Below are 27982 nucleotides of genomic sequence, written 5' to 3'. Positions count from 1 at the left end.
ACCATGAAAGGTTGAATATCCTGTATTCCCACTAGAGAAGAGAGATGAGGGGAGATTCTACCACATCCAGACTGTCAGATCCGTTTAGCTACGCTGTACTTTTGCAGCGTCTTCCATGTGTCATGGTGAAGCTGATCGATGTATGAATCAAACAGCAGCTCCACTGCTTTTGACCTTCTCTCCTCTTCCTCCAGGAACAGCTCGGCTTCGAATGACTCCTGCGAATAAGGAAAGAGGTGTTCTCTAAAATAAGGCCATTAGAAAGATCGCAAAGAAGAGGAAACCATTCTACCTGTCTTGCTCATTTGGTAGTTCAGTAGCTGAGGGAATCTAAAATGTTGTCCGGCCATTTCTTGAAGATGCCCAGAGTTTCTGTCTCAACCACATAGTTAGGAAATCTGTTCTGCATGTTCGGATCTCGTTGTGTAAAGTTGTTCCATGTTCTCCATCTTAAATGAATTCCCTTTAAGTTTCCCTTTTGCCCCTGTGTCCTTGTTTTACAGAGTCTGAAATAGTCCACTGAATTGACCCCATCTTTATGCCTTATGATTTGATATATTTTGATCTAATTTCCATTGGTGTAGACTAAAAAGATTCAGCTCATTTGTTTGACAAATATCTCATTTGTGGTATAGTGACCAAAATTGAGCACCATATTCTGAAGTTACACTACATGTTGTAATGCTTGAATATAACTTACATTATTTACAGTTCACACTTTCTGTTGTATACGTATTCATATTTTACATTACATTTGTTTTATTTCCTACATGTACCCTTGACATAAATCTACATCACCCCCCAGATCCTTTTCAGGCATAGCGTTCTGCAGCTCAGAATCAGTCATACTGTATGTATAGTGTATGTTCACATTGCATTTATCAGTGTTAAAATGTTATTTGCCAAATTGCTGTCCAGCCAATAATGTTTCCTGTTTTTGTTAGTATTGGTTACTGTTATCCCTATTTGTGTAGTATCTAAAGGGTTTGGATTTGCTTACTCCACAAGAATCTAATCGGGAAGAGTGGTGGGCCTAAAAGTAGTATTACTACAAGTCCCTGTTGCTTGTTTACTCACTCTTTTTTTAAAAATCCATGTTGACTCTTTTAAAATGACACTGTTCCTAAGTATTCTTCTAATGTAGCTAAATAATTTACCAGTAGTTTTTTCATATTCTTAGGAGTTGGTATTACAGTGCCAGTTGTGCAGTCTGTGGGCTTAGGGATTTATGAACAATATCCCTCATTTCCTTATGTAGCAGTACAACCGAGCCCCAGTGATTTACCAATTGTAAGATGCGCTAGCCTCTGTTAATTGTGCTAAAATTACCCATTACTGATGGAGCTACTTCTATAACATGGGACAAGTGTTCTTTTTTAAAATTCTGCATGTTTACCATTTTCTAGTTTCTGTTAGTAATCCTGCATTATTAAGCTGTTACATGTTTTGTTCTGTTGTAATCATGTATTGCTCAGTATTGCTCTGTTGCAGTAGTATTTTTTCTGTTTTGGTTATACTAATGTCGTTCTTCTGTTGTGACTGTAGTACATTATACTCTTTTTGCTTTTGAATCTAAGGTGCTGTTTGTAGTCTTACAGTACAGTATGTTGCTGAATTTGTTTTGAGCCTTTAACATTATTTTTTAAAAAGAATCACCTTTCTTTCATGGACTCTGGATACATCTGTTCCCACTTCACCATTTGTAGTGACATTCCTCATTCCTTTATAGTCTGCTTTTCTAAAACGATACATCCTAATTATATACCTAGGCTTTAGGTGTCTCAAGTATACATCAAGTTAGCATTTTACATTCAATTTGCTAGTGGTTCTAGCACATCTAGTCTTTTAGTTCCATCCTGGTATTTTGAGAAGACTATGTCAATTATAGCATATAATATTATAAACAGGGACAAGAAGCAATTTACTATTTCACCCATATTGATGTTCATCTTCTGTATTCTCCACTGCACCATACAGTATATGCGAGGGTTGAAATACCTTCATGATCTCATTACATGCTAAGCTGCATCCATGCCTGCCTTCATTAGGTGGTCTTTAGCTAAGCCTGATAATTTTGATTTTCCATATGGATTCTATATGCACCCTATAGCCTCAGTTTAGTTTGCAAGTTATTTTTTGTATCTAGTCCCACTCCACCACCACTAATCTGCCTATCTTTCTAAAAAATGTACCCAGTCATTTCAATATCATTCTTGTCATCCTCCCCTAGTCATGTACAAGTCTTGCTACAATAGTTATTTAATTCATAGAGGGTGAATCTGATACCACATATATTCCTTTTTTCCCTTAGGCTTCTAGAATTCAGAAATTCCTCCTCTCCATTAACGCTGTGCTAACTATGTCCTCCAGCTCTGCCACACATATGTTTCAGTGGAGATCAGCATCAGCAAAATCTCCAAAAATGCAGTAAGCAGGTTTCTGAAAGTAGCCATTTATTTTTGCACACAAGGACCTGAACTGTTTGTTTTTTTTTGCCCTTAAAGCACCAGTCAGCTGTTTGCCTTTCTGCTATGTCAAAATTTGTCTTGCCGCACAAGTTAATCCAGTTTGGTGCTCTAACTTTAGCTGCAGAGGGCAGAAGATAAGTTTTCTGGCAGCCTTGCTTGACTGGAGCCTAAGAAAAAGGGGTAGGAGGCTTTCAGGTCAGTACTGAGGAGTAACTGGAGCTGTAAGATAGAAATAGATTGCAGGTAACCGTGACCTCCGTTGCCATCAATGCATTTGGCTTTTGATAAATGAAAGCTCTGATCGCTCATCATAAATGCTAGAGACTTTTGGCAGTAACCTGAGTGAATACATAGTATGCTTTTTTGTGTGACCTGAATACATTTATTTTATGCAGAGATGTGAAATTTCTGAAAGGAATAAATGAGTCTTGTCAATCTTCGGTTTTAATAATGCACTTCTTCAGCATTTGACTTTATTTCCTATCACCATTTAGATGTAAATTGGTTATATTTTCCAGTCTTTCTAAACCTCATTTTAATAGTAAAAGATGAACACTGTAACACTGAATAACTGTGTTTAAAAGGGTACTCAGTACAGCTGTGAACCTTTGTAGCTGTACTTCATTATCTGAACTCCTACGGCACTCGAGCACTGTTCATATTCCACCTTGACAGGCACAACACGTCTTGTACTGTTTTTGAGCAAATTGAACTATAAATGGAATTAAGGCATATCTGTATTAAGATGCATACTAGGCACAAGACTTAAATATTGCTGATACTGTTTTGAGGCTACAATTATGCATATCTTGCTCAGAGTCTGCCCTATGGGTGTTTTGGATCTTTGCTTTTTAGTATCTGGAATGTTTAAAACATACTGTAATACTGTAAAAACCTTTCTCTGGTAACTCAAAGGGGAACTGCAGTCCCAATTTCTCAGCCTGGTTATTAAATCTTTGTAACAGAATACATTCATTGATGTAATTGAGCCCAAAATTGTGAACTTTGTGAAAGAACTGTACAGTGGCCTTGTTTTCACAAACCTTTGGTCCTGCTACAGTATGTGAGAGAGTTCCCACTAATTGCAATGAGATGTAGCCCTTCCTGCTCACTAGTCACGGTAATAACTAATGTAATGTGACGTGCAAGTGAATAAGTACAGGTTGTGCAGAAGGCATTTCACTGCAGAAATGTTCCAACGCGATCTGCATGTAGAGTAACAAGTAATATTTCTATTGGATTAAGAGATGTACAGTATTCAAAAGCCTGCTTGTTTACAGTATTACCTCATGTCACTGGAACTTTTGTTGCCTTGTTCTGAATTGCACACTGTGCATACCTGGAAATGTAATCTATTTTGTTGTGTAAATTGGAGGTTTTATACTGTAAGTTACTGTGTACACGTTACTTTTATTGTGGTCCAAAATGCAGTCATCAATGCTGATTCTTTCTAGCCCTGAAATATAAAAATGGCATTGTAGTTCTATTTTAAAATGCTCGTTCTTACAGCAGCATTTTCTTAGTTGAGTTTCAATAAATACAGATATATTTCTATAAAACTGCAGCATAGACACCCGTTTTAGACTGATTATGCTTTAACTCAATTACGTATAAAATCATTTGGACATTTAACTGAATTCAGTGAACTAAGCGAATCTGTTTATTTAAGTATTGCTTTTTCCATGAATCTGATTTTCTAGATGTCAGTGGAATAATTATTATATAATCTGATGCTCATAAATGCTCAGCATAGACAGTTGATCAACATAAGAGCAGTAATAGCAGAAAATAATGCAAATATCTTTTTTTCTTTTTTTACAAACAGATGAAAATCTATTTTATGATGTATTGTCCTTGGGTGTCTGCAGAAACTTCCACAGACGGACATGCAGAACAAATAAAAAAATCTCATTTTCAGTGCTGAACTGTCTAAAGCAATCATTTTATAGCTATTACAGCAATGTCTTCTGTTTAGGTTATACGGAAATTGTCTATGGATTCACACAGTCCTTTTTTTTATTTGAACTTGACTGTCCTTTTGCATCTGTGATCCCCAGAGGAACCTTATTGGACTTTGTGCCGAGACTGAAAAGTACAAATTGGGATTACTGAAAAAAACAGAAGTTGTTTCAAACACCTTAGGGAAGGAAGTGAGAGGAGTCTGTGTTTTCAATTCTGTGTTTATCCAGGCTCTGTAGTGAGGAATGCAAACACAGGGATGCCAGGGTTTTAAAACTGTTGCAGGGATGCCTCCCAATCCCACTTAAGAAGATTAGAAGACAAGGAGACCACTATTTACACTGGCTTTTACAAAATATGCTCGTAAGTTAAACTGTACTTTTTTTAACTTACAAGTTGTGAAGCCACTTGGTCATTAAAAATGACTGCTCACATTTGAAAAGGGGACAAACGCCATTTCAGGGAAAGACAAATCCAAACCCACCTGCAGCACAATATCCTCTTTGCTGTCTAGCAGGTCTGACACATTCTTCGACATGCCTGCATGGGGAAGCTCCTCTTCAATGAGGCTGTTGTCATGGAGACAGGGTAGACTTGCAGATGTGGGCAGCCTGTTTACTAATTTGCTGGCCCTCTCCTCTGCCATGTCCCTGGTGGGTCTGTCCTCCTGCTCAGGGGACTGCAAGTTCCTACAATCGGCGAACGGGAACATGTCAAGGCTGCATGCCAAGAACTATTCTTCTATCTTTTCTTCTTTAAATTCAGCTTCAAAGGTGCAACAGTTTTGATATGTTTCACTGCTGTTCCAGGTGTTTAAGGCATGGGACTATACAACAAGTTCAACGATGCAAACATGCTCCAAGCAATTGTGATAGCAAAGAGATGGTGACAAATTGAGGTTAATTTTTCTTCTTTCTCTGTAGTGTTTTGAGATTGTCTTGTCTAATCAAAGATCCCCCTGTCACTTACAGGGGGATTTTTAGAAAACAATATGTTAATTTGAGAATATTTGTTCATTACTGTGTTCCAAAGTCTGAACTGACTTATTTGCAGCTCTGTGTTGCTCTAATGTTGATGAATGGCTTAACCTTTAGGAGTGCAATATACCTTAAGAAGGAGCTAAGTAACAAACTTAGTGACATACACATCGATGGAGTTTAAGGTGAAGAAGACAGGTTGTACATTTGAAGTTATGGACGCTCATCATAATCTATAATAATAGATTGCATTGTACAGCACTTTACATTAAGGGCCCACTTCATCTACCACTAAAGTTCAGCACCCACCTCGGTGTTGTGTGGCAGCTCTTATGTGCCACAGCCCAACTGCATATTAGATCATGTGGGGAAGTGATCATTTGCTTCACCAGACAATTTAAGGTGGATCTTTATGTAGGCTGGATTGTGCAAGTCCAGATTTAACAGTGGCAGCCCACTGAAGTTAAGCAGGTGTGAGCCTGGTCAGTACCTGGATGAGAGACTTCCTGGGAAAAATTAAGGTTGCTGCTTGAAGAGGTATCAGAGGGGCCAGCAGGGGGCACTCACCCTGTGGTCTGTGTAGTTCCTAATGCCCCAGTATAGTGATGGGGACACCATACTGTAAAAGGGCGCCATCCTTTGGATGAGACGTAAAACCGAGGTCCTGACTGTGGGTGTTTCTTGAAAGGAGTAGGGGTGTAGCCCTGGCTTCCTGGTCAAATTTCCAATTGGCCCTTACCAATCATGGCTTCCTAATATTCCACATCTATGAATTGCCTTCATCACTCTGTTCTCCATTGATAGCTGGTGTGTGGTGAGGGAACTGGTGCACTATGGCTGCTGTCACATCATCCAGGTGGGTGCTGCACTTTTGGTGGTGGAGGGGAGTCCCCTGTGGAGTTACCTGTGAAGTGCTTTGAGTAGAGTGTCCAGAAAAGTGCTATATAAGTGTAGGTGGGTAGGTAAGGTCCCCTTTCCAGGCCATAAAGGCCCATTGGGGAATGGGGGGACGAGGGGCACCATTTTTCTTGGCCATCCGTCACTGGAAGAGGAGGTGATGTGGTCAGCATCACACTCCAGGCGGCCTATTACCCCAGAAGGATTAACCCCCGGTACTCATTTACATCACTTGCCCCTACCTGGGATTGAATCCGGGACCTTCCAGTCAGGTGCAAGACGCCCTTGCTGTCTGAGCTACCACAGTTTGGCTATCTAAGTCTAATGAGTTGTTTTGCTGCAAGATATTATTATTATTATTAATATTTGTATCATCATCATCATCTACTGGAACAGCAGCAACCTGCTTCCCTCCCAGAACAGACTGGGTCTGGCTTTAACACAATTATATTTGTACTTTGAAACTGTGACTGAAACCCATAACCTTTCTCTTCAATTTTAAATAATAGAAATCACTGAATTGACTTGTGAAGGATTCATGTCACTTAGGTAGCTTAGGTTAAAACTTTTATTGTGACTTGTTTAATTGCATTATTGAAAAAATATATATTGATGCCACATGACCTTGGTATCTAGGGTTATCTGCTATTCATAAAACCCAACTGCATTGCTATTTTTAGGACTTGCAGATGTAATTGTATTTATTACTGTTCAATGACAGTGCTTAGTATGGATGAACAAGAACAAGTTCTTGAGCAGAAAACACCTATTTTTGAAGCTTGTGAGTCCACCATGTTATCAAACTGGACAGCATTAAAGCATACCTATGAGAGGCAGTAATCCGGCAGTAGTTATCTTCTAGTAAAGTCTAGTAGTAAACAAAAAAAACGACAATGCACCAAATATCTGATATTAACCCACAGGAACCAAATAGCAAATACAAATTTCACTGAATTTGGAACAGAAAGTACAAGAAAAGCGATCAGAGACAGGACACTATGGGTGCTTTAATCAAAGTCTGCTTTGCTACCTTTTGTGTATGATGTATGATAATAAGGAAAATATTCTAAATGATAACACCAGCATTCAACTGGCTGCCGACATCTTTCACTGTGCACGCCTCACACATGGGATACTAATGAGCTGACTAAGGAAAGGCAAACACCATCTGGAGCTGCTGTGACGGCGAGCCACTCCAGAGTCTGTTCCTTCCAGCCCTCTCCCCATTGAAGTGCGGAATGTGTAAACACATAAATTAATGCTGCAAAAGGTGTCTAGGCAGCAGACGTATGACAGACTGGCAATATAAACAGTGTTGCGGAAACAACCTTGCTGCCTCATTAGTGTTTCTTTTGCACAGTTTCTAAAACACACTTGTGTTTGTTTTGCTGGTTAATTTCAGTTTATCCAGGCCTTGCTTTAAGATTTGAAAGTAAAAGCTCTTCTGCTGCTGGTTCATTTTCTTCTTAACTATCTACAATATATATAGTAGTATATACAGTGTATGTATAGAGAGGCAACATTCCAACTGTGCATATGAGGGTGGTTGTGTCAAGCCTGAAAGATATGGTTTTCAGTAAATTATTAGATGTGGCGATTCTAAGTATGGACATGCTGTCACTCTCCAAGACAAAGGTCCTACTCACATTGAGCAGTCACAAACTTTTTCATGCTGTGTATATGAGCTGTTGTCATGTTTAACCGGATTGACAGTGCTAGATATCTTTCTAGGATTTAGAGAATAATGAAGTTCTGAAGACTGCTGACTCCCTGCAAACGTGAACAGCTTGAACTTGACCTTTGGAGTAGCACACTATTCAGCGAAATATGACCAACTTACTGCAAACCAACACAGTATGTGCCGAGCAATAAAAGTAACAACAGTATACAATCAAATATACTGTATCTAACAAACACAATGAGAATTAAAAGAAATAGACTAGCAAAGTCAGAGACTTGAAAACTGAGATGTAAACGCTCCCAGTTTGGTGCATCATGACCTATATTCTTGCCATTAAAAATCTAGGTTCTTTCACTTAAAGTCTTACCTTTGGGTAGTTTCCCAGGAATAGGAATTTCTCTCTGTCTGGTGAAGCTCCTCTTCCTCATGGTTTAAGATGCCCTTGTAGTCTCCAATGATCACAGTACTTGTAGCATCACCGACAATCTCTTCCAATGTGCTCTGTCACCAGTAGAAAGAATTTATGAATTCCAAAGCCTTTATCAAAAACAAGCAAGATAGCATTACACAATGTCATATGTTTTTAGCTTCTAATTGGTGCAGCATTAGAACATTTATAAATAAGATATTTCAGGACAAATTATAAGTATACAATAAAATATAATGCAGTTTCTGCAGCTTGTGCTCTTTACCATTCTTACGTTTACATTTCCCTTTCTAAGCTGCCATTAGTCATTACTGTAAGTAAATAAGGAGAAAGCAGCTTGTCTCCTTCAAAAAGGCTACCTCATTTTTTATCACTAATAAAGCTGGGGGATGAATTGATCTTCCATCATCATGTACCATTAAAAGTCGATTTTTTCTTTTCTCTGTGGGAAGGCTCAGTTTATGTCTGCAAAAAACAGCTCTGCTGAGAGTTACTTTATGCTTGCTTATCTTAAAATCAACTATAGTCCCAAACAGAATGTCACAATCTAGCAGTTCCCTAGAGACACATCTTCTCACACTCATGAAAGCAAGGACGCAAGGTACTGTGCCTGACCAGAGGTAGCTAACACAACCGGAATTCTGAACAGTCATTTCACCCTTGAAAGAGAGGACTCTCAGTGTTTAAGGCAATCAAGACAGGTGGAATTGATTTAAATACAGAGCCCCAGACTGGTGTTAAAGTATTTAGGTTTCAACTCTGATTTTTCTATTCTTTCACTACAATATTTTAATAAAAATAACAAAAGCAAGAGGTTAAAATGTGTAAAAGGGTTTTTGGAAAAGATGATTCTCCCTAATTGCCATCATTAATCACCTTTATGTCAACACCTTTCAGATCAGCCACATACAAACCAAAAAGAGAACTATCATTATACTGCACGCGTGTGTCTTCTGTCTTCATTAAGACATTTTTTACCACATATCTCACAATACTATAATTGTATGGCCAAAACTATCCTCAGTAGAATTACATTCCAAATTAATGAAAGAATGAAGTTCAAAACAAGCACTAAACTATTGATTTCTTAACAGAGGCATACATGGCTCATTCATGGGAGGGTGCAATAAAATATCAAGTTTTAATATGCTAGCAGACGTACAACTAAAACCAAGTTGGCAGACATTGTTTGCAGTGCTATTTACTGAGATTTTATTATGATCAATGCCTGACATCTATCCTGTGAGATTAAAGCCAAGCACCACTGGTCAGATACAAATGCTTATTTTGTTTTTGTATTCCTTTTCCACTAAAAGCCAAGTAGAAAAGTGGATAGGTGGTATCAACTTCCGCTAAAACCAATTCTCTCTTTTAAAATTAAAAATTACAAAATATACTTTTAAATACTGCTTACATGTATATACACACATGGAAGTGCACAAAAATGTTCTAGCCATGCCCTTTAATAGATTTATTCTCAGAGTAAGTAAATTAAAGGCTAAAAAGCAGTGACCTCACTGGCTCAATAAATACATTACAAAAGATATAAGGTGAAAGACGGCACACAAAGAACAGCATCCAGTTAAAGAAATGCTCAAGGGAAGCTCTATCTCACACAAGGTTATGGAAAAAGTAATTAGAATTAACATAGAAGAGCATCTGAATGGCAACTGAATTCTGGGGGATAGTCAACATAGATTTAGAAAAGGCAGTATAGAAAATCTGTATGAAGACCACTAATCTTACTAATTAATATGAATAATACAGATGATTTTCACATCTATATTACTTAGTTCACAAATTATAGCAAAATAGTAGGATTAGCAATCACTATAAAAGCTGCAAGGAGATCCAAAAACGTTAGACACCTTGACATTAAAAGCTTAGTTTAGACTTAAATGTACGGTATTCCCCCTAGCTTTCAAATTAGCAAAACCAAATTATGCATATAATTTAATAAACATATTAACATGTTTTAACATTATTCAATACTCCAGAAAGACCCCATTTAAAATATTTTGCACAGTTTTGGTCACTAAGGTCACTAAGGTCACTACAAGAAAGCTATTGTTCACAGTTCACTGAAGAGTGACCAGATACAGTACATTCCTGGCCCTTAAGCAATATCCTGACATAACTCTGACAGGCAAAAACAACTTAACCACTTTAATCTTGAATACAACAGACTATAAGAGGATCTGATTCAAGTATTTAAGACTCAAGTGCATCAGCGAAGCTAACCCGCTGAACTTCAGAAAGAACAATGAAACACGAACCAAAAGACACAAGTGGTATTTACACAAGGTATTGTGGGGCTCTAGGACTAGCTACCTAGCTATGGTGTCAAAGCTGATACCTTGCCTTCTTAAGGAAATGGCAGGATGAAATCTTTGTATTTATTAGCTACACGCAACCCAAAGATTTGAATAGGCTGACAGCATACTGACTCATTTTGTAACCTTTCTTATGTTATTATCTAAATATATACTATATATATTTATCAGAACTCAGAAACAATACCTTCTTTGTGGCCACAGAGAGATCCCAGATTAAGCTAAAGTCTGAACATGCTACTAGAGTTAGGCAGGAAATGGCAGACACTGATGAATAACCTTTTCCACATCGATTCACCTGACAATGACTGCAACAAGGTTCCCCAGGATCTGCTTTGCAAAGTATAAAATAAATCACTGCTTATCATAGTTTTACTCTGTCCTTGGTAAAGGTTTATAATTATAAACAGGACATATAAAGAAACAAATGTATAAAGAACCAACAGGAAAATGGATTTGGAGAAGCACATTCCTGTTTAGCCTAGCTACTGTATGTTGCTGATGAAGAAATGAAGAAATGCTTGAAGCAACGCTGTGCTCCAGTCAATACCTGAATATTCAGCAATTACAAAGAAAATGGCTATGGAATGAAAAAGAGCTACAATACCACTGACGCAGATCTTGATTCCTTTTCTGTGATCAGTTCCTTTAAGTATTTATTTTCCAGACTAACCGCCTCAAGTTGAATCTTGGCCACCTACCAAAGCAGAGCAGGTAGGATACAAAATTAAATCCAGCAGAAAACAAGAGCGACTTCTCCCACAAATATGACCAAGCTGCTCAAAGCTCTTGCAAATTAACTGTCAGTGCGAATGTCAACATATATCAGGCAGACCTCACAGGATCTGAAGTGGCTTTAGCACCTAACATTGATTTGTCTTCTGTTATCTGCTAACCAATATTTTGCAGTGACTAGAAGACAATATTGTGTTTCAGGAAAACCTGCTGTTTCATTTAATCCTTTTTAATCGCATTGAGTCTGCTAAACACACACTGAATCACAGGGACCTCTAGTTTATTCCCCTGCTCGACATTGACTATTTAATTTCTTGCCAGTTTGCTCAAAGACTTTGCAAGTAAGGTACAAATAGGGATGTAATCACATGCATCAGCTGAAGCCAGTACATTTCAAAATTGACATATTGACAGCCTGTTTGCTCTATCTTTCTGACCTGGTGTTCAGCAGCTTTGCCTTTAATTTTTCTCAGCTCGTTCTGGAGGAGTGTGGCTCTCTGGATGGCTGCTGCCCTGGCACTCTCTGTGTCCCGCAGCTGTGCAGTGAGGCGTGAAATTTCATCCCTCGAAGCCTCTGCCTGGGTGTTCTGCGACACCTCCAGCTTCTCCAGTATCCCTTTCAGCTGCACAGACAGTACTGTCACACCCTTATTCATTATTAGCCTAAAAACGTGTGTGAAAGTTGAACATGACCAGTTGCTAAAACACATTTCTTTTCATTATTGCAAGTTTAAAATGTGGTCATGCCCTTGAGGTAGCACTGTAACTGTACCTTGACGATTTCATTATCCTTGTTTTCACCAGCAGCCTTCAGCTGCCACTGCACATTTTCTCTCACCACGGACGAACTCCCTTTGAGCTGCATGCAATGAGAGCATGACGGCTCCGCCCTTCAAAAACACAGGAGGTTTTCCAAGAAAGTATGTTACAAATTTGAGCGGAGCGTGAAATGCCCTTAGATTGCACTTGGTTGCATTCATTTACAAATATTGTTCTTATGGATCCAAGTATGGTTAGTATACGTTACAATCGCAAAAACTGCAACAGCATGGTCAAATGCCTTTCCTTCTCTTGGGAACTCGTTTAATTAATGTCATTTTGGGGATTCTTTACTTCTGTACTTGGTTGTTTTGTTTTCAAAATGAATAAAACATTGTGGAAATAAACGTTCAGTGGAGTTCAGTTACTCCAAGTAGAGGATCTATAACACGGATTAGGTCAAGTATTGATTATAAGAAGGTCCTCGCCAAAAATAAAGGCAGGTTGTCTGTTCATTTTATTTTAAACTTTGTATCTATAAGCAGGTTGAGATGCTACAAGTAATATTTCTCTTCTTCAAAGTGTCACGAGAGCAGAGCATTTTATAAAACATAAATCAGTTATCCCTCACTGTACATATACTATATGATTCTGACACACAAATGAACAAAAGCAGTGTACTACCCAGCTTGCAGCCTTGTTATCTCAGTTCTTAGTATTTTTTCCTTCTGTTGACTGGCTTTAAGCTGCTGCTGTACACTGTCCAAGACTACTTTCAAGCTGAGCATCTCAGTTGCCATCAGATTCCTGCAGCTCTGCTCCTCCATCCTGCAACACATAAAGTAAACATTATTTTTTACACCTCCCTCCTCTATTGGTACAATTTTGATGTGCTCCCCTATCAGCAAAACCAAATGCTGATCACCTGATGGCGCTCTCCTGCATTGACAGTTGCTCCTGCAGTCTGGCCACTTCTCCTCTCCATTGTTTCTCCTGGAGCTCTGCTGTCTGCAGGAGGTCATCTCGGACCTTCAGCTCTGCCTTCAGCTCCTCCCCTGTTTTCTGAACCCACACAGGCAGAAAAACACCCAGGATTTAACTTTCCAGGTTTTGAGGAATAAAGTCACTCACACGGGAATGAAGTTATTTGTTTCTCATTGTGAGCAAATTCAGCTTCATTTTCCCTGCCCAGTCAGGAACCTCACACCTGAAGAAGGCTCCACGGCCAAAATGTTGTTTTCTTTCTACACTTTTCAGCATGGGATAAACCTATCACTTGTTCCTTTGCAGCCTACGCATGCTAACACGGCTACCCACTTGAACTATTTTAAAATGTATATGAATACAATCTTTTTTTGTTTTGGTACCTGTAATATAGGCATCAAAAGAGATGTATAATCAAAGTCATTTGCAAGTGTTTGAACAAAGCCTCTACATTCACAGGAATACCACCCAAAACCTTTTGATTTTTTTTCTCTTAACTCCCATCTCATCAAAGGGAGATTTGCAAAAAAAATATCGGAATCTTATAAAATAATTTAGTACAAACATAAGAAGACTTTGGGTACCACTTTAAACTGATGGAATACAAGAGCAGCATATTTAATATGTTTCATATACAGTATACCTCTGCATGCAGATTTATTCAGAAAGACAAGCAAGCCTGAAGGCAAACTAAGGATTGGTGCAGTTAAGAGCCTGTAAAATGTGAAAAGGAGAATGATTTGTTTCTTTGTGCTGTGATAGCACACCTCGATGAACGCTGCAGGTTTTGTGCCTTACCTGATGTTGTATGAGAGACTGCTGTAGGTGCTGTATCTCCCCCTGCTGCTCTCTCTCGGCAGAGTTCACCTCCTCCTCATGTCTCTGCTCAGCGCTGTCCCTGACATGAGCGGCCTCAGACTCTCTCCTCCGTTGTGTCCTCTCGCACGTTCGCTGCTTCTTCCATTCACTGCACAGCTGGCCCTCATAGCTGTGACACGTTCGCTGTTAAAGCAACAGAATATAGCAACATTAGGATCCGCTGGTGCTGAAATGAACAAAGTACAATACATTTGATTCAATAGGTGACTGTGACAACCACATAGATTGGTCACTGTCAAAATGAACAAAAGATTAAATGTGAATTCCATATGAGATACTGTAGATAAAGACAGTTCCAAATGCTTGAAGACTGACTTCCCCTCCTCTCCTATATAAACACACATAGTAGGTTATAGATTTCATACCTGCATTTTATTGGTTTAACTAAAAGTGCTCACTGCGTATGTAAATATAAGCATTCCAGGGATAAAGTTTAAGAATGCATTCTGTGCTTTATAGTTTTCAAAGAGGTGAATTGAATACTACAGGACATCTTCACAATGAATACATTAAGAGCTGCTACTTTAGAAGTAAATGGCCCTGCAAAGATCAATATTCAAGACCACCATGGCTTCTAGCAGGCTGCAATCTCTGTATCTCTCTCTATCTGCATGTTGACATCGGCCCAAATCTGTCCCTAGTGAACATTTCTGTGAACTATAAATCTTACTGGTGAGAATATGAACAGACAGCGTAAAACATTTTTTTTTAGAGTGGATAAAGAATTAAGTTATTAACCGACAAAGGTACTATAATTTCCAAATTGAAGTCTCTCAGCAATAATATGACTGGATTGGGAGGAATGATAAAACATTTATTACTGCTTTTACTAATTTATTTTATGCTTTTTTCCAAAGTGACTTAATTCTGCTACCATTTACTGTATACAGGTAGGTATTATTTTTGTGGGGTATCTTGTTCAAAACTACAACAACAGCAGCAGCTCATGAGTGATTTGATCCTAGAACTTTCCAGTTCTGAAACCATAAAACCCAGTTTTGAAACCCTAATCACTGTTCATAATAAAATTCTGCTGTATGGGTTTTCTAAACTCAAGCACTTTGGATTTTTGATTAGTAATCAGCAGTAATACCCTTGGAATTTTTTTAAACAAATGAAATTTCAATCACTATCTTCACCTCAAAAATATTTATAAGAGGATATTGTATTGTCATTACAATAACAAGGCAATAGAAAAACAAAGCTACGAACAAAGCTCTGTGAAAGCCATTCTATGAGCAAAGAATGAAGATGGAGGTCATGAGTACCTGAAAATATTCACATTTTTCTGCCAAGGATCTCCTTTGAGACTCTAAGATGGCTAACTCTTTCTGATGCAATGTGCTCTGCTTCTCCCACTCTTTTGATTTGGCTTGGAGGTCCTGAAAAACAAGTACATTCCTCTGAGCCTTGATTTTAAGCTTTCTGTAACAGAAAGTATCTTCGAATACTGAGGATAAAGGAATTGGAAGCAGTCATATGAATTAATAGACACGCTTTGTGTTAAGCTTGCCCGTTATGCCTTTATTCAAAGAAATGGAGAAAGAATGCTATTTTTCAAGTGAAAGTCAAGGAAAAATGACAATTTTACTATGAATTAATATTGGGAGTCATTCTTCATTTATGCTAAAGTAAGGAAAATAAACAGCAGATCAATATCATTTCCAATATACATGCAAATATAATAATATATACATAATGATATCTGATATAATAGATATAAAAAAACTTTGAGTTGAGACATGAATGATACATTGAGTTATTCAGAGATGCATTACTTATTATACCATGAAGGTTCCATGTCTATAAACTACTACGGCTTTGAAAGCCTCTATTTACTGCAAGTATGATTTTGAAGGATGAAAAAGAGTGTTAATCATGTCGCTGTTACTGTAGATTGCTTCTTGAGATGAATGTTAATGAAGGCCTTTGGGAAGCAATGCTGTCTGAGACAACCAAGTAAGACAAGTGATCTGTAAATAACAACCTTTTGTAACGAAAATGTAGGCATTCCTGAAGCATCTTTTAGAAAAAAAAACATTAAAAATCAATCAATGCCTTTTCCAAAGTTTCTGGGCTGTTTTTTCTCCTCACTCCGTTGGATAAAAATGATAAATATTCATTCAAAAACTTACATCTATTAATTTGTTAAACACATTTTCAGTTTTAGCTGCATATCAACATGATTGATGTTAGTTCGGCTTACTAAATTTAGAACAAATCTTCCAGCTTGTAAGCTTGTAAAATGATAAATGATAAATAACCCCCATCAATCAGAAACACTATAACTTCAAATTACTTCATCCTCATCCTTTCCACCTGCTCCTGTTTCAACTGATGGGGCTGGATGTGGTGTGTTGTGGTGCAATGCTTTCCTTCTCCAAGCTCCAATGGCCAGCCATGCTAGATATGAATATAGTTCATTTCAGGACATGGGGCTTGTAACATTGTACAAAGGCAAAATCAATGCTTTGATAAATAACTAATGATGTGACTTCGCCTCCAAACACAATTTTCCCAGATAAATGAGTAAAAATGAAATGGGCAAGTATACCAGCATTGAAGATTCCCCTGACTAGTACTTTGCCACAGGGACTGTGACTTAAGGCAATCCTAATTTGCTGTCTGTGAAATCTTTTTCAGAAGCTCTTCTTGCCAGCAGATTACTTAGCATGAGGAACATTGAAGGCAGAAGCAAAAGCAGATATTCAGAAAGAATAAAGACACTTTGCATCACAGAAAGTAAGACATTAAATAAAAGGGAAATACTAGGTAATGCAGATGTTATCAACCTCTTAAGTGCAACCACTCTTGAGCCACCCACTTTTTATTATACGCCCTTTCAAAATGCACAGTTCTCTGAGAAAAAAGGCTTTTCCCTTTCTTTCAGAAGCTATAGCCAGTACCTCTGAAAGCTTGCTGACCCACTTTACCTTCTGGTTTTAACCTTTTGCTGAGAAAACTGAGAAAAATGTCTGAACAAAGTGCAAGTAATGTAAAAATGACCCAAAACTACAAACAACTCTATCTGTAGATATCTACATTACCTGTGAGTCTCTGAAGCAGGGGTTGGTTTGCACAGTCAACAGATCTAAGTGATATGCTCATACTGTACTTAATATGAAATCCAGCTCCCCCTTGTCTACTAAGGCTTTAATCCAAATTTGTGATACAGACAGACATGAAAATCTGATTCTTATGTTAAAAATCTACTTATTTACAAAGAGGTATTTTGATTATTTTTAAAACCTCTCATCTTCTTATAGTTACTTCACAGATGAGTCTTTACCTCCAGCTTCCTGCTTAACCTGCTGCTTTCAAAGGTGCTGTCCTCCTCATTAGTGGCTTCTTGGGCCTGTTTCATGTGGTGGCGCTGAAGTTTTTCATAGCTGACTTTCAATTTGTGCAGCTGCATGAGAGAAATGGAGAGAAGGGATTGCCTTTAGTGTGTAACCTCCTGTTACGATAAAGTTTCTGAATTCTTCAATGCATGTCATTTCAGCTTGAACCGCATAACTGATGGAATCCACCTTAAGATTTCTATTCCACTGTAAGAAATATTTTTCAATCTTGACAGGCTACAGCTGGACTCAACTGCCTCAAAAGTGATTGCATGGTGCATTAACAATGCAATTACTTTTGGTCAGTCAGCAAATCAGTTACATACAATGGGTCTGTCCTGGGGCTCAGTTAGTGTGTTAACCCTGTGTTCTCGGGAGTTTTTTTCTGGGTGATCTTTTTCTTCCCAACTTGCAGAGGTGGTTTGATTGGCAATACTAAGTTCTGCCATTTTTCATGGCCCTGCAATGGACTGACATCTTGTCCAGAGCAAGATATCCATACACTCTTACTCCTACCTTGTAACATATATTTCCATTACAGGCTCTTGGTTGCCCTCACCCTCAGCAGTCAAGTGGCATTTTAATAATGGATGAATGGATCTGCAGTTGATCAATTGCTTCTAAAAATGACATTATATATTCAAGACATAGCTCAGAGTGTATATAAAATTCATTTGAAAATAAAACATAAAGAGAGAAGCAATTTAGAATGCTTTTATTACAACACTGTTTTGGTGGAGATTAATCGTCTAGCATAAAAATTCAATAAGCTGTGAATGTAATATAGACTTCACTGCCAACTTGATTTACATCAAGATGAATGCCACACCCTGTAGGACTGCCTTTGTGCATTGGCAAGAACTGAAACAATATCACATGATCCTTAATACCATTGACTTAGACTGGCCATAGTCAGCACATGCAACACTAACCATGCCAATCAGAGGTACATTATTTTCAGTATCTGTGTTAAAAAAGTATTTTCACTACAATTACTTAATATTTAAAGGTTTAAATCTTTAATAAAAATCTTTGAGGCAACATTGTTTCAACCTGTTGAATCTGTGACTGAAACCATATTTCCATACAAGCAGGTTTGTACTACAGCTGCCAATAACACTGGATTGGATTTCTTTTCTTAACAGGTTAGCTACACCACCTAGCGAGAAACTTAACACTTCTTCCCCTGAATGGTGCGTTAGAAAGAGGCGTTGTTCTCATGGTTGCACTGTTTAAGGGACAATCAGTGCCTAAACAAAATAGATTTTTAAGGACTGTTTGCATTAGTAACAAGAGGACAAGGGTTTCTCCATCAAGCAGCATACGTTAATATAGTGCTACAGTATGAACAAAAGAGAATAAGAAATCTTGCAAGACAGATAAACCTAAGGAACAGGTAAGATCCATCAACAGGAATTTGTTTTTTCTTAGATCAAGGTAGTGTCGGTGAGTTTAAGACAAGAAACAGAATACAATACCTCTGATGAATATTTAAGGGGCAAGCTTGATGTGAAGATCAAATTACGCCTCCAAATGCAATTCTAGAGGATGCCCTAGTGCTTCCCTACCACTTTGATGTTTACTATTGTAGTATAAACCTACAGTAGGTATTGACTGTGCCACATGAAAATCTTAAGTCAATCTCAGACATACTTCAGACTGAAGAGTGTTGAGGCGCTCCTCATATTTCTGAACCAGCTCTTTATTAGAGTTCTTCATCTCTTTGATGTGACACTGCAGTGTGGCTACCTACAACAAAGGCACAAGGGTTATTGGTGACATATTTATAAAAGTCTGGTCAACAGCGCTGCTGTAAATAAATACACAGAAAAAGGATGTTCTTAACTGTGATTCGGGAGACAATCAGGCCTTCTGCCTCAGATGTTATAAATCAGAATAATTTCCTTTCTCTAAGCTATTGTATACAGAATATAGCACACATATCCCTTTTCTTTTTGCATTTTTCTTCACGCATCATTCCTCCACATTATCTACTCACTTGTAACTACAGTTCCCCTTAGTGAACTCCTCACTTTTTATGGGGGTCTCAGTCTCCTCGACCTATGGACTAAGTGTTTAATTTACAATTAAGTGATTAAAAAAAGGGCTAGGTTAAAGATAATTCATCATTTTGGTGTGCTTTGATCAAAGGAACATTGGGTCTTTTCTGAAGTACTGTACTGCTTCTAGTCTGTTAAATCGCCGTAGATGAAAAGCGGAAACGTCTTTATGTTGCTAAAAGCCTGGAAAACATTATCCTACAAAAATAAGATAGTTAAGAAATGAGATTACACTGAATATCTGGGACCACAGGAGGAAACCTTTAATTACTTGCAAATTTACAATTGTTAACTTTACAAGGACATAAAACAAACAATCACACAAGCCTGGTGCTGAGACATCAGCTGAGCCCACTACATCACAATGATATCTCTGATAAAACACTGCTGCCAAGTCTATAAAAGAGAATAAAAAGGATGAGAATCATGATCCTTCCTTTCCCAAGGCTATAGCTGATGTTTGTCAAGGTGGCCTTTCCTTTACTGTGTGAAATAAAAACTCTAAGACTGAAAGAGTTGCAGAGTAATTTATGGGGAACAATTCTTGCACGATAAAAGTAGAGAGGCCCTTCTGCTCAGCAGAGAAATGCCAGTCAAACCAACCACAGCAGAGGGCAGCATTGATGGATAATGCATCGATTCCCACTGCCATTTGAGAGGCCAATAAAGCCAGCTGCACCTGAGACTTAACAGCCTTCAACAGGGCTCTGCGGGATTTTGTCCATCCTTTCATCTGTGTTTCTCTGCCAACACACAGGCCAGGAGAAAAATAATCGTCTTCTTTTCTGTATATAACTGGAAAGACAGTGTGTCCTGATCTTGCAGCCCACAGCCCAAACAAGCTTTCCATTCATTCACTCAATTTATTTATTTGAAATTGTTTTTAATAAAAAATATTTGCTTACACTTATACAGCACTTTTCCGGACACTCCACTCAAAGTACTTTACATGTAATGGGGACTCCCCCCCACCAATTTCCAGCATCCACCTGGATGATGCGACAGCAGCCAGGGTGCACCAGTACACTCACCCCACATCAGTGGGGAGGAGAACAGAGTGATGAGGCCAATGCATAGATGGGGATTATTAGGAGGCCATGACTGGTAAGGGCCAATGGAAAATTTGGCCAGGATGCCGGGGTAACACCCCTACTCTTTTCAAGAAACACCTTGCGATTTTTAATGAAAACAGAGAGTCAGGACCTCAGTTTTATGTCTTATCCAAAGGACAGCATCTTTTTACAGTATAGTGTACCCTTCATTATACTGGGTCATTAGGACCTACATAGAGTGCAGGGTGAGCACCCCCTGCTGGCCCCATTAATACCTCTTCCAGCAGAAACCTTAGTTTTTCCCAGGAGGTATCCCAGCCAGGTACTGACCAGGCTCACACCAGCTTAGCTTCAGTGGGTTGCCAGTTGTGAGTTGTGAGTTGCAGGGTGATATGGCTTGTTATGGCTTTATATGGCTTTTGCTTGTTTTCAAAAAGTAGCCATTTGGTGCATTTTACATTAATAGTTATGTGTAAAAAGTTTGGGTTACCTAATACAGTATTATAGAAGCTACAGGGTCTGTAGCTGTTGGCAACTCAACACAAAGTGCCACGTAACCTCAAAGTCTGACTTGTACTTAAGCAGAGGCAATGATTGCATTGTAGAGTTTTCAATTAGTGTTGAACACTACAGTCTCTCAGAAGGAATTGTCAGACGACAAGAGCATAGAAACGGAAAGATGGATTAATCTGTTAATAGAAGTAGCTTTAATTATCTAAAACAAAGCCCTTGCTATGTTCAACATATATTAAATGTTCTGCTATGAATCACATCTGACATGTACAAGCTTTACGGCAGTGTGGCATTTTGTGATTGGGTATCTGACAACCAATGACGTTGTTGCATATGAACATAATACTGTATTAGATAACATTGCTTTTTTGATAAAAAAACGTTCTTAGTTCAGAATGTGGAATTTGCATTTTATATATTTCCCACAATTTTTCTTTAATTATTTCTAGCACTCTAAATCCTTTCCTAGATTGTTGACACGGACTTAGCTTAGTGTCATGGCAGTCAATTTAACACAAGACACGGCTTGATCCAGGATTTTACTTTTTTATTTACTTTAAGAAAATAATATGCTGTGCCGGAACCACATAATAATCAAATGAGAAAACAATAATCCATATCTTTATCCCATATTTGTGCATTTCCACTTTATTGTGAAATCAGAGATTGCATAGCGACAGGCAAAGTAAATGAATCCTTTCTCCTGCATCAAAAGCTTTCGACAGTGGAATACAAGGCAGATTTTGAGTGCTTAAGTGACTTGTGTGTCCAAATATCAACGTATGAGGGGGTTCAGGTGGTGAACAAGGGCTTCTGGGATTTTACATCTCTCTGCAAGTACTTATAATCTGATTTAGATCATCAGCAGAGTTACTTTGATGTCTGCATCATATTCCCAGGTAGCTTTTCATCACAAAGCCCCTCGATTGGGTGACAGAGGACACTCTGTTCAGGGAAACAAATGAGTTCATGAAGAGCTCTGAGCAGATTTTTAATACTGGTCTATGTACCTACTGTACATATTGTAATTCTTGGGGCTTATATTATATTCTGTTTGTAAATTTAAGAAAATACATTTCTCAATTTTATTTCAAGTATAAACTGAGATAGTTGCCACATTTTCAAAGAATATAGATACAGTACTTCAAAGAATACCCTATAATGTGAATTAAGACCTAATACTAATTTAGTGATGGGTATGATTTACAATGATTAGAAAACAACAAACCTGGTTAACAATCTGAATACATTTTACTGATGTAGTAAAGTAAAAGTTAATTTGATCTCATCTCTGGTTAGGGTTAAAGCCCTGTTACTGTTGTGATAATATAACATATTTTCCCTCATTTTCTTGCAACATATTGTGGTGTGGTTCAACTATTTAACAACACTCTTTCCCCAAGACATCAACAGTGTTGATGGTGCTATTTAAATTAAGTGACACAAATAAGAAATAGAAAAATGTCTTATGAAAAAAGTGTGAATTATTAACTAAAAGCTGTATGTCTTCAACAGTTTATAAGGAACTCTTGTTATACTGTATATATAGAACCAAACAATGCAAACTATTCTTGACAACATAGTTTCAGATTTGTTCAAATATGATACAGGTGCCCCATTTTCAGCCTCAATGGTCTAGTGAAATGAATTATTGAAGAAGAAGGCAGCAGTGTTTTTAAAAGCTTCAAAGCAATGAAACAAATGCTTCTTCTGAAGGTGCTGGTGACAGCAGGCCTGGCAGGGCTCCAGTCTTTTTAGGCTGGAATCCAACAGGGATTTTAAAGGGATCTTTACAATTTCACCTTCTTAAGACCCATGGAGAGAATAATGTTAAACTAAAGTAAGTCACTGTCCAGCAAGATGAAAAAAATGGAAGACTATGGTGTTATGCACCCCTGGAATATGAGAGACTTTCAGTCCCACTGTTACAGTACATCATAAAACAGGAGTAAACAGTCAAGGTTTTCAATCAGGTGTGAGACCGGAGTCTAAGTCTCTATCCTTAGAGATTCCAATTTCACTTCCTCCTAAATTGATCTTCCTTTTTCTTCTTTGTAAGTACTTGCTTTTTATTCATGGTGTTTCAGAGCAGCTGGTGTCAAAGGCTCCTTTGATTCAAGTTATTTTACCTTCAAAATATTTTTAGCCCTAATCAGAACTCTTATTTTTGTCTAATGAATCTAACAGAGGTGCTCCGGTCTGGCATCCCAGCAGCAGAGGAAAAGAAGAGCCTGCCACCTCCCATAGAGCTCACCTCCTGGTGCTTGTGGTCCAGAGCAGCACGGGCGTGGAGCAGCTCCTGCTCTCTGGCATCCAGGCAGGCCTGCAATGCCTGGCTATGCCTCTCCCACTCCTGCTTCCGGCGGCTCACCATGATGTCGATCTGGTGCATGAGCTCCTGCAGCTCCTCCTCACAAGAGGGAAGCCTGGCGAGACAAGGTGCTGCTATCAGAATTTCTGAGCGTGCATGATACTGTGGCTCTGCTTTCGTATACACATGCATTAGCACACTACAGCGTGGCTCTGCTTTCGAATACTGAAGCATTAACACGCATCAGTGTGACTCTGCTTTCATATACAGATGCATTAGCACACAACAGTGTGACTCTGCTTTCGAATACTGAAGCATTAACATGCAGTGGTGTGGCTCTGCTTTCGTATGCCACCTCAGAGGCCACCAGCTTTTGTTTTTTCCCCAATATTTTTAAGTCAAGCTGTTTTCAAGAGACCACTAAAACATGCTACACTGCAGCCCTTGAGGATGGTAGTTACGTGCTTACTGTATGTGCGAGACCAGTGCTTCTTTTTCCTGGAGTACCCCTGTGTCTGCTGTCCAACTGGGCCCTCAATCACCAGTGCTAATTAATGCCTGTAACTGTTCATTTAGACTTTTTTTCTGCACTCAGCCCTTGTTTTTAAAAACACCCTAGTTAAAGTGTTTTATTTCCAATTACTTCAGCAAAGACTCTCTCCTTAGCTTGGCAATTTAGAATTTGCTCCCTTATTTCTGGATGAATGGCTCTTAGTAGGTGATCAATAAATGATTAAGAGACACAGGTTGGAATGACAGCTCCCATATATAGTGAGTGTTTTTGCTTCTGTTTAAGTCCAATAGGTTATATTTCAGCTCACACATCTCAGGGCAGTCCTGAAACTTGCTAATTAGCAAAGTTTTCACATGAATAACAAATCTTATAGATCTTTTTAAGAGGGGAAAGCACATTTTAAACAATGCCTCAGAAAATTAAAAATTAAAAACTATTGGTGATTAAGGGCTCAGGTGGAACAAAAATGAACAATGATAAAATAATTAACTATGACCAAATTTTGATACCTACATAAAAGTTGAAAAAGTGGAGGTTACATGTTTTTTTAATTTTTTTGTCTCTTTTGCTTTTTTTGCTTCACATAATCCCAAAGAGAGGTACAATATCTGGTATATTTATCTCTGGTAAATTTTGCTACAAAATCTCTGCTATTAAATTGCTATTGCAGTGAGCTAATTGTCTCAATTACTATTTTGAACTATTAAACTATTTTGTTCAATTGCTTTCAGGATTATTAGGTATATGCTGTGTCTGGCAGCTGCACAGACCAACATTTTACTGTTTGGCATTCTGTTAAAGTTGAAGCATTCCTGAATGCAATCATAAATTACACAAGAAGTGGGAGCTCCAGACACCTCTTACGGCAGAAGGCAAGAGAACATGTTCTTGACTACAAACAGGGCAGGAAAGTGGAGAAACCATTCTGGCCACATACTGCTCTAGGTGAGAGGAAACACTGCTGAGAGTTCTGAATGCACGGAGTACAGTATATCAGTATCCAGGGGGATAAAGAAAGGGGTTTATTGACATACCCAGCATGGATCTGTTGTGGTATACCGTCTTCCAGGTGCTGCATGAGGCCAGGGAGTTGCCTGAGGTACAAATAAATACTAAATATAAATATAAAATGTGTGCTTGAAACAAATACACATCCCCCTACATCAGACAATATTATGGCTCCCTTGCTGCATTCAATAACATATTAACATACTAGATTTGTTGATGCAAAGCAAAGTTTAGCAGCATTATGTCCAGCTGTTATGGTGTGTAGGTTATGTTGAGAATCTAAGCCATGTTTGCATGAAAATCTTACATTCTTTTGTGCATTTGAAAAGCATACACTCATACAGACCTACTGTAGAAGTCAGACCCTTCCTGCTTGTGAATCGCAGACTACAACACCCATGTTTGCTGGCTTCCATTTGGCTCAAGAAAAGTGCAGAACAAACTGAAATCCTAGTCTCCTGCCTTGATTCATATGGAGTGTTGCTGCTGCTATGTGTTCTCACTATCACCTTGTGTCCTAAACTCCTAAGACAGGATCTATATTGCAGTGACTCTCACCTGCACAAACACCTTCTGATAATGGATGGGTGGTCTCTGTATCTCTCCTTTTCATCTACTGCACTGCCCTTTGTTTTGAGTGCAATGTTTGGCTTCCAGTTTCTGGATGTGCATTGTGTTATAAAACTCCTCTATGACTGAGCCTATACTTTGAGGAAAACATTATAGCAACCCATAATTGATAGTAGGTAGTAGGTAAATAACAATAACATGTCAGTTTTCCACAGAGGTGGGATTACATTTATAAACCTACATTATGACACGAAATTATCGCTAAAACGTAAATCCTACAGGTATGTCCACAGACAGACAGCAAAAAGCACATAAACCTCTTCCTAGTAAAAAGATGCAATCGAGGACATCTATCATCCCATTAACAACACCAGTTTCTACTTTTTTGTACTTATTCAAGAGGAAGGGGAGAAGAGTTATATGTTACTATAGTGCTCCACATCTAAATTGCTTGACTAGTGACTAAACCACCTCTACTGTTTTGGTTAAACAGTACTTAATGTCACGCCCTCTGCAGCCAGAGGGCGCTCCTTCTCTGTCCTGTCCCTAGTTTCTGGTCTGCTATCCTTCCTGTCCCTCTCTTTCCCTTGGGCTATATATTTCCGGGTCTTGCACTCTGTCCTCGCTCAGCATTGTTGTTCGGATGTCCTGAGACCCGCCTAGCACCAGGGCGCCCCATGTCCGCTCCCTGAGGGCATAGGTTTCTATACGGCATTCCTGAACTCTTTGCACTAATGAGCCCGGGCCTTTTTCCCGTCTCGCCGCTACGCATATGGGTCTTTTTCCGCTCTCCTGCTCCCCACGGTTAGTCCCTTTGGACGTCCGTGACACTTAAGCTGCTTTTATTTTCACGATGTCCTTAAAAAACTGAGTGTGTTGTTCTCAGGCTACCAGCGGTAAAGGCTATGGTCTTGGGGCTGCTTTGAAGATGGGTATTATACTTCCAGCTGCTGACAATGAACTAACGAGATCTTTTCTGAGTCCTGTCATTTGTAGATAAGCTCAAATATGAAAAGGAGCTATGCTTAAGGGAAATGAACAGTATGAATTGTGGTACTTTGTGTGAAGTCCTGAATCAATGGAGAATCTATCTATCTATTGATGGGCACATTTAACTGAAAGAATTTCAGCTCAGGCTGACTTTGGTGTGGTGTACAAAATGGGAAATGTTAGAATCTCCAATACGATGTGGGACTTTTAAACTTAGATTTCTAGTGAATTTCCTTTTGGAAAATATTTTTGTTTTTGAAGTACCTTTGTAATATCCTAGCAATTAAACCAATCCATCTAAAAGCCTTGAAAAGCCAAATAGACCTTCTCTTTGTCACACGAATAATGAATGATCTTACACTTTCTTAAAAAAATTAATACATCTTTGTCAGTCACATTTATTATAGCTCTTCAACACACCAGGAATTTATCAGTCAAGAACATCTTGATGCACAATGACATTTTGAGGAAAACACTGTCTTGCATTCTTAATCAGGGTCAAAATTTTAGCAAAAGCTTGAAAGAAAAAAGGAATCTCAAAGAAAAAAGGAATATGAAACTTTAAATATATTCTCATCACATCAAAACTGCACGTAAGGTTTTGTGTCAGAAAAAATAGCCAAATATCACTTCGATAACACAGGTTAGAATTTAACCAGGCCTACAACAGCATTTGTTCATACAGCAGCTAAAGTACAGTACATCATTTAACGTTGATGTTTTTTGTTTTTTCAAACTAGGATTTTGATTTAAATGATAGGGAACAATGACTACAAAATATATCTTCCGAAATTTAACAGGACTGTAAAGCAAGCCTATTTGCTGTACAGTGTGTTGCTTGTAAAATTATTCATCCAGCCATTTTCTAACCGCTTTTTCCAATTCCGGGTCTTGCGGGATCCAGTGTCTATCCCGGCAGTGCCGGGCGCAAGGCAGGGTACAGCCTGAACTGGAGGCAGTGTAAAAACAATTTTTGATATTCAAGCTCATGAATAGAGTTTACACTGCAACTCTAGAAGACGCATATAGAAAATTAATCTGTTTCTGACTTCACATCACCCATGCTTTGTGCTATTATCATGTCAACAGCTTTAATTTGTATGATAACATTGTTACAAGTGTTACTATAAACACACAACGAGTTTAACATACAAGGGAAACAATTCTAAATACGATGTGTTATGAATGCCATTGCAAAAAAGTGTACACAGTTACACATATATACGTTAAATTGTACTAGGTGTGACTAGAAAGAAAAATACAATTAAGTCAGTAAAAAAAATAAAATTTAATGTTTAGGCACATTATTTATGTAATTAAACAAATCATTTTTTTTTCACTTACCAAACCAGTCTTTTGCAGATTAACCGGAGACCAATAATTTACTTATTAAGAAATACACTTCCTAAATATTAATTTAAGTATTAATTGAGCACCACATGATTAACAAATTAAGAGATTAATTTAGGATATCTTGTTGAAAAACTGTTCTCTTCAGAACTGTGGAATCGCGGTGAAGTTGTA

At 38.3% G+C, this 27982-nt stretch overlaps 2 protein-coding genes across 5 annotated transcripts in view; one reads left to right on the top strand and one right to left on the bottom strand.

Moving 5' to 3' along the window:
* Positions 1-6: 6 nt before the first annotated feature.
* LOC102687819 (centrosomal protein of 63 kDa) lies at positions 7-27853 on the bottom strand. Of its 2 annotated transcripts, XM_015341613.2 has the most exons (15): positions 27803-27853; positions 24925-24984; positions 23320-23491; positions 19094-19189; positions 17389-17508; positions 15368-15481; positions 14019-14222; positions 13162-13298; positions 12921-13064; positions 12250-12367; positions 11915-12100; positions 11350-11439; positions 8350-8483; positions 4912-5116; positions 7-218 (listed from the first exon to the last, which is right to left on the bottom strand). In XM_015341613.2, the coding sequence occupies exons 2-15, from the start codon at positions 24966-24968 to the stop codon at positions 75-77; spliced, it is 1908 nt and encodes a 635-aa protein (XP_015197099.2). In that variant the 5' UTR covers positions 24969-24984; positions 27803-27853; the 3' UTR covers positions 7-74. The 2 variants fall into 2 exon arrangements, with proteins under 2 accessions (XP_015197099.2, XP_069046199.1); XM_069190098.1 differs by lacking the exon at positions 11350-11439.
* slc36a4 (solute carrier family 36 member 4) overlaps positions 23415-27982 on the top strand; it is a 200829-nt gene continuing 196261 nt past the window's right edge. For all 3 annotated transcript variants that reach the window (XM_069190100.1, XM_015341615.2, XM_069190099.1), the window contains exon 1: positions 23415-23504. The gene's annotated coding sequence lies outside the window, so the exon portion shown is untranslated. The remainder of the gene's footprint in view (positions 23505-27982) is intronic.

This window comes from Lepisosteus oculatus, chromosome 5, assembly GCF_040954835.1.
Source record: "Lepisosteus oculatus isolate fLepOcu1 chromosome 5, fLepOcu1.hap2, whole genome shotgun sequence".
In the NCBI taxonomy this organism is placed as follows: Eukaryota; Metazoa; Chordata; class Actinopteri; order Semionotiformes; family Lepisosteidae; genus Lepisosteus; species Lepisosteus oculatus.
This window is presented reverse-complemented; position numbering and strand designations above follow the sequence as displayed.